The 7,249-nt window shown below is 55.0% G+C and overlaps 1 protein-coding gene across 2 annotated transcripts in view; it reads left to right on the top strand.

Annotated features, from left to right (window-relative positions):
- Positions 1 to 6,385, top strand: part of DNAJB12 (DnaJ (Hsp40) homolog, subfamily B, member 12) — a 27,186-nt gene extending 20,801 nt beyond the window's left edge. Inside the window, exons 6-9 of one of the 2 annotated variants that reach the window (XM_011991106.1) lie at positions 929 to 1,038; positions 2,521 to 2,693; positions 3,280 to 3,377; positions 4,598 to 6,385. In XM_011991106.1, the coding sequence (XP_011846496.1) occupies positions 929 to 1,038; positions 2,521 to 2,693; positions 3,280 to 3,377; positions 4,598 to 4,627 (411 nt within the window). In that variant the 3' untranslated portion in view covers positions 4,628 to 6,385. Of the gene's footprint in view, positions 1 to 928; positions 1,039 to 2,520; positions 2,694 to 3,279; positions 3,432 to 4,597 lie in introns of both variants that reach the window. The other variant, XM_011991107.1, reaches the window with a different exon arrangement.
- Positions 6,386 to 7,249: the final 864 nt, after the last annotated feature.

Genomic DNA, 7,249 nt, shown 5'->3' with positions numbered 1-7,249 from the left:
TTTTTGATACAGGGTCTCGCTTTGTCACCCTGACTGGAGTGCAGGAGCCTCCCCTCCCAGGCAAAGCTCCCACCTCAGGCTCCTCAGTAGCTGGGACCACATGCCCACCCCACCACACCTAGCTAATTCTTTGTAGAGATAGGATCTGACTTTGTTGTTTGAGCCCAGGCTGCTTTCAAACTCTTGGGCTCAAGTGGTCCTCCTGCCTCAGCCTCCTACAGTGCTGGGATTACAGGCATGAGCTACTGCCCCGATCAAAGATTTTTTATTTTGTATCTAACAACAGAAGAGTTTTTAACATCATAGATTATCACACAGTGAATAAATTTGTTAATTTTTGTTTCTAATTCTTATTTTTTTGTTTGTTTGCTTTTTCTGCAACCTAGGACCAGTGCTATTTCTAATTTTAATTGGTAATTTTTATTTTATTTTAATTATTATTTTTTGTAGAGATAGGGGTGTATGTTGGCCAGACTGGTCTTGAACTCTTGGCCTCACATGGTTCTCCCGTGTTGGTCTCCCAAAGTGTTGGGATTACAGGCATGAGCCACCACACTGGCCATAATGTTTACATTGGTAATATATTTGTGTGGTTCAAATTTCAAAAAGTTGTATATACCGCATGTCTCTTTCCAGCCCTGCGTTCCATTCTCCTGGAGGAAGCAAGTTTTGCTTTTTTTTTTTTGACATGCTCTCAAAAGTAAATGCAGACATCTCACTTCCTCCTGTGTTTCACACCAGTTGCTGCTTTGTTTTTATCTGGGAAAGCTGTCAGGTGAAGGAGCATCTGTATTTTGGAGCCCCGTGGGAATGGCAGAGTGGTGTCATGTCTCTCCAGGGTCCACTGTTCTAGGGGAGCTGGTGGTGATTATGGCTGACGCCACACCCCACCCAGGTCCAGCAGAGTGACATTGGCTCTTCCCTCCAGGGCGGGCTAGGGGTGTTTGTGCAGCTAATGCCTATCCTCATCCTGATCCTCGTGTCAGCTCTCAGCCAGCTCATGGTCTCCAGTCCACCCTACAGTCTGAGCCCAAGACCGTGAGTACATGGGTGAGGCTGGGCCATGGGCAGACAAGGGGCTTTAGATTCTCAGCCCCGTTAGGGGCCTTCTTTCGCATCCTGATCCAGCCAGTGCTCGATCATAATGCAGAAACCTGGCTTCGAATCAATAAAATATACTTTCTCTATTCAACTAGGACTCTTAAGCTTTTTAGGATTATGGTCCCCTAAGAAAATGCAGCGAGAGCTACAGAACTTTTCCCTAGAACTATGCACACATGCGCGCACACACATACACACACGATACCCATGCACACATACACAATACATGCACACATGCACGCACACACATCCACACAGAGTTTTGCATATAATTTCAGCGGCTTTGTGACTCCTTCCTGGCCATCTCCCCTGCCAACCCTGACGAAGAACCTCTGCTCCTCGGTTCTGGTTGGGCTTCCTGAGGCTATGGAAAGAACAGGGCACTAGAGTCAGACACGGCAAGCATGGCTTAGAATCCCAGCTTCTCCACTAAGAAGCTGTGTGACCCTAAACAAGTTAGGTAACCTTGGTTTCCTCATCTATAAAATGGGAATTATAACATCTACCTGCTGTGGAAATTAATGAATAATGCATATAACATGTCTGGTCCATTAGAAATGCTCAGCAATATTTGTTTAATGAATGCTTGGTCTCAACTGCCAGGAGTGAACTTGAGTACGTTTTGTGACCCATTAGGGTGTCGGCTCCCCTCATTGATGTCCAGCATCTGGCCCAGGGTCAGCTACACAGGGTGCTCAGCTTCAGTGGCTGGATCCCCCTCTCCCCAAAGGTGGCCACCTCTGGCTGGGAGCTGGAATGACCCTTCTCAACCAGCAGGGGGCAGAGTCGGTCCACTGGACCCTGGCCGCTGGCTCAGGCTCCCTGTGGCCAGATGCCAGCCCTTTTCTCTGCAACTGGAGACACGCGAGGAGCAGAGGACTAGGGCAGGGACTGTTGTCCCCAGAGCACTGGTCCTGTCTGGGTGTCAAGGCTCTTCCCACAGCTGACAGAGCTTGTGATTGGAGCTGGGAGGATACGGCTCCCTGGAGCTTTTCCTGTCATTTTGTCCCTAAGCCTCTTAACTTGACACTGGGAACTCCCAGATAGGCAGGCAAGCCCTCAGTAACAATTGGCTTAGGGGATGAATGGGGAAATGGAGGCACAGAGGTGGAGCCCAGGTTCCCTCCCAGGTCCCCAGTTCCCCAGGGTGGACCTCTCCCCAAAGGCCCCAGGTCAGCAGTGTGGTAAGCAAGGAGTCTAAAGGCAGGGCGTCCTGTAGTCTGGGCCACGTGTGTGGGAGGACGCTGCCTTTTCCTCAGACCCTCCTTTCAGGGAGTGTGCGAGTCCCTGCTCTGGTTTGAGAAGGAACCAACTACTCGTGTGGTCTGTGCGGCACCTCCTGTCATGGGGCCCATCACCCCTAAGAGTGCCCTGGGCATGGGAACCCGCACCCACTTTGAACCTGGTATTTCTGGCCAGGTCCGTGGGCCACATCCATAGGCGAGTCACTGACCACCTGGGTGTCGTCTACTATGTGGGAGACACTTTCTCCGAGGAGTACACAGGCTCCAGCCTCAAAACAGTCGAGCGGAATGTGGAGGATGATTATATCGCCAACCTCCGGAACAACTGCTGGAAGGAGAAGCAGCAGAGTGAGTGTGGGGGGAAGATGGGGGCTGTATTTGGGAGGTGACTGGGGATGAAGCTGGAAAGCAGGAGAAGGAGAGAGCTCTGCTCACCCTGTGCTCTGAGGGCCCGGCCCCTGGCACTGCCCTGCACCAAGCCACCTCCCAGCCAAGAGCTGGTCTCCACTCCTGTTTCCCTGGGGCTGGAAGCCAGGGGCCACCTGTGCTTTCCTCAGGTTCCCGTAAATCACTGCCATCAGCCTGGCGTGTTGGCTGCCAGAGGTGAGTGTGTAGAGACAGACTGGAGCGGATAGATCCCTGGCCGCCCTGACTGTGCTCCTGGATCCGTCTGTGGGACCCTGGGGAGGCCTGACCAGGATGACAGGGTCTCACCTTGGCTGGCCTCACTGCATTCTAGAGAAAGGCACCTCTGTCAGTCTCTCCCACATAAGGACTGTAGTCTCTGCTCCTCCAGGGTCTTCCTAATGGGAGGCCAGCCCTGCCCAAGCCCCGGGCGTGTGTCAGCCTTCCTCCGCCCTCCAGTCTTTGCAGGCTTCCTCGCAGGCTTCAGGAGGTACTGGGTGTGTGCTAACCCTGTCCCATTGCTTTGCAGAGGAAGGCTTGCTGTACCGGGCCCGCTACTTTGGTGACACAGATATGTACCACAAAGCACAGAAGATGAGCACCCCCAGCTGCAGCCGACTGTCAGAGGTGCAGGCCTCCCTGCATGGATAGTCCTGGGCCAGCCACGCCACCAAGGTCCAAGTATGAGCCAGGGCTGCCTCCACCCTGCAACTCCTGGCAGCTTTGGCCCTGGTCATGAGGCAGAGGAGGGAGGGGGAGAAAGGGAGGAAGCCTGGTGATTGTGGCAAAGACTCCTGTCCCCAGCCTGACCTCCAGCCTCCAGAGACTGGGCAGCTGTGGGGCCTGCTAGAAACCAAGGTCGGTTTCCGCCCTCTAGCGATGCTCTCCACCCCCACTCCTGCAGTCTCGCTCCCTGGCTCCGGGGGTGTGGGGGACCCCAGAGCCAGGCAGAGTGGGAACTCGAAACTGTTGCTGAGGGCCACCTGGGGCTTCTTGGTCCACTCCAGCCATCAGGCAGCACAGCCCTTTCTCCAGCACAGCAGACTATTGTCCATGCCCTGGTATTCAGGCCATCACATATTGTGGGGCCCAAGAAAGCCCCACACGCACACTGCCTGCCTGATACCAGGAAGAACCATGTGGGAACAGGTGGGCCAAGAGCCCTCCTCTTCCTCCATCCCTCCAGCGAGGAGGAAATGGAGCAAGATGAACAGGCAGCCGCGAGGTGGGTGGGAGCTGGCAGGCTTGGCGGCGGGAGGGGCTGCGGGCCCTGACCACCCCCTTCTGGTGGGATCTGAGGCACTCTCTCTAATGCCGCCACACCTGGCAGCGTGGAAACCACAGGCATCCGGCCCTGCCCAGGCATCTCGCCTGCGGTCTGAGGAAGGGAACAGAAGGTCATGAGTTCAGGGTCAGATGCAGCCGCTCAGCACAGGAGGGGTGGAGGGGAAATGAGAGTTGCTCATAGCAGGCTCCCTCCTACAGCCCGGCGAATGGGGGTGCTGGGCTCTGCTCCCAGCGTTTGCCAGAGATGGCCACTTCGGCCAAGCCCGGAGAAGTGTGGGCAGAAGCAGTGAAGGTTCTCTGTGCGGGTGCCCTGTCCACCCCCTCCTTTGCCTGTGTCCTCCCAGCCTGGATCCACAGCTGACTCTGCCTAGAGGCCATTTGTGTCTGCCTCTGTGCCGCCGCAGGAGGGCAGACCGCAGGTGGGGTTGGTGGGAGTCGAGCAGGCAGCACGGTGCAGTGGTGCAGTGGCGCAGTGGCAAGGGGGGCTACTTGTATGACGTAAGCTAGAGAAGCCGGTGCCGCCTGACTGCCGAGCTAACTGTTGGCACTCTCCTCCCCAGACTATGAAATCCCTGGAGAATTTTTGGTGACACGCACTGAGCCAAGGTGATGGACTGTATATTTGAGGAAAGACATACAAAGAAACAAAATTAAAATGGAATTGGAGGCCGAACGCTGCACAGCTGCCCTCTCTCTCACCCAGTAAATGCAGAAAGCTCTTAGGACAGACAGAAAACCTGCCATGGGGCTGCTTCCCTCCCTCCCAGGGCTGGTGGAGGCTCCGCACCGGCTCTCTCCTAGGATACAGAAACCATGGCAACGAAAGTAGAATGTAAAACTCCCAGCAGATACCAGTGGGAAGGGCTGGGGGAGGGGGCACCCAGCTGCCTTTCCTCCCTCACAGGAGCCACCACCAGCCACCTCTCAGGAGAAGCCAAAGGCGCTGGCCAAGGATAGAGAGGAGGAAGAAAGAACTCTCCATAGAATGTAATTTATAGATGCGCGTATATGTATATATATCTATTTATATGTAAATAGGCATATATGAAGATATATATATATAGTCTACTTTTTAAACTCTGCAGGGATTTGGTTAAGTTGTTGAGCTGATTTCTTCCATGTTTTAGAAAATGAGGCCTGTTTGGGGAAGGCACCCTGGTGATGTTTTTGCTAGACATTAGCTATAGCTGACAGCGTCAGGAGAGTCACGTCAGAGCTTTTCACGGCCCCCCGAAACCCCAACCTGGTTTTGATGGCAGCAGTAATCATGATAGTGTGAACCCGTGAAGGCCTCAGGATAACGGTTAACCTGAAGAGGAGCAGGCCGTGGAGGCAGGTACCAGGTCAGTATTGAGTCACAGGGGAGGCACGACAAGGACCTGCTTGGGTGAGACCACCCCTTGCCTCTGAGCAGCACTAGTGGGCTCTTTGTCCTGGTGCCCAGGAGCCCTCCAGCCCCCTGCCCACAGAAGGGAAGGCCTGCAGAGGGGGCCAGGATCTGCCTAACCACTTCCCCATCCCTAAGCCCCTCAGTGGGCTTTGCCTTATAGGTGCCACAGGGCACAGCTCACAAATCATTGCCACTGGTTTTTCCTAAGTCCTGCACCAAGGATTTCAGAAGGTTCTTCCTCCGAGTCAGCCAGTGGTGCCGGGACCCCAGGGCAGCCTCCTCAACTCCTGAAGAAAAGTCAGTGCCCATGGGTGCCTCTCTTCACCCGCTGTGGATGTGACCACCAGGCCTCCTCTTGTACCTTGGACAAGGGATACACCTGAACCAGAATAGTTTTCTTACCCTCACCTTCAAATGAGGATTTTGCTCAAAACAGCACTTGCTGCCAGGGGGAGGAGGGAGGTTTCTTTATTCCCACAGTTTCTACTGGGCCTTCTGGAATGACCGTGTTTTCCTGTGGCGGTGAGTGTGTCGTTGAGCCCACCGTCTTCCAAAGCCTTACTTCCCCAAGCTGCCAGCCAGGAGGTGATAACCACCCTCCCAGAGTTTCTCTCGGCTCTTTTTTTAAAAGTCCCCCAACAAATAGGATTCTTGCTGGGAAAGGAAGTTTGGTAAGGAAATGTCAAATCTGGTTTTTAAACAAGGTCCCACCCTGCAATGAAGCGGCCACCTCAGCCCAGAGAGATTATAAGAACTGATGTGGCCAGAGTGCCTCCCCACGGTGGCCCCGGTGCTCTGCCCTCACACCCCGACCATCTGGTCTTGGTAGATGTCCCTAGATGGGCTGAGCCATGTGCAATAAGAACATTGATCCTAAAGGATCCCCCGGAAGCTGTATTTCTTCAATTAGAATTCTCAAATTGTACATCTGTAAATATATGTTTATTATGTGACTGGCCGTGGTGGGTCTGCATTGAGCAGGGAGGCTTAAGGGAGGGGGCTGGGGGCACAAGCCCCTGCTGCTGCTGACACTGTCCAGCCTGTGCCACAAGGAGTTCTAGATGATGAGCCTGAATTTCCCCTGACCCCTGACCCAGGCCAACAGCCATTTAGGTCTGCTGTTCCAGAACTAACTCCATCCAGGCAGAGCGGTGCTCAGATGGCTGGGGGGCTGCAAGACTTGAGCAGGCTGGGTCCCTGCGGTCCCCAGCGCCAGTCCTGGGTGGGCATCTGGGCCACGACCATCACCCTCTGCTGTTCCCTCTCCCACATCGTCCCCACACCCTAATGTGCCATGTGCCTGCAGAGTATTCAGAATTCCCGGCCCCAGCCTGGAGCTCGATCCCACTCAGGAACCAGAGCCTGGGAAAAGAGTTTGTTTCCATCGTCCTTCCCACCAGCCACCCCCACAGCCCGCCCTCCTCTCCAGGAGGTTGAAAAAGTTAAAAATGTGGCAGCCCGAGTCAGGTCAGGCTCTTGTGAATGGAGCGGCAGATCTGCCCAGGCCTCCCAGAGACAGGGCCCGGCAGCCCTGACTGGCGGACCCAGGCCCCTCCCGCGGCTGCGCCAGCCAAAGACAGGCGGGCTGCCCGGTGGTGCCACCACGGCCCCGGAGCTCATTGGCTGCCCCTACCCGGGGTCACCACAGCCTGCCCTGGTGTGCAAGCCGCCACTTGTTAGCTATGGTTGGCAGAGCCGTTGCAAGCACCCCCATTCACCCACCTCATCCCCCTGCCCTCCCTGCGTGGCTCGGCTGTGAGCCAGAAAAGGTGGGATGCACGCTCTGACTGCAGCAAAAAAGGCTTTGACAAGTGTCCCCCAC

This window comes from Mandrillus leucophaeus, unplaced genomic scaffold (assembly GCF_000951045.1).
Source record: "Mandrillus leucophaeus isolate KB7577 unplaced genomic scaffold, Mleu.le_1.0 Scaffold39, whole genome shotgun sequence".
Classification (NCBI taxonomy): domain Eukaryota; kingdom Metazoa; phylum Chordata; class Mammalia; order Primates; family Cercopithecidae; genus Mandrillus; species Mandrillus leucophaeus.
Note: the sequence above shows the minus strand (reverse complement) of the source record. Positions and strands in the feature narration are given on the sequence as shown.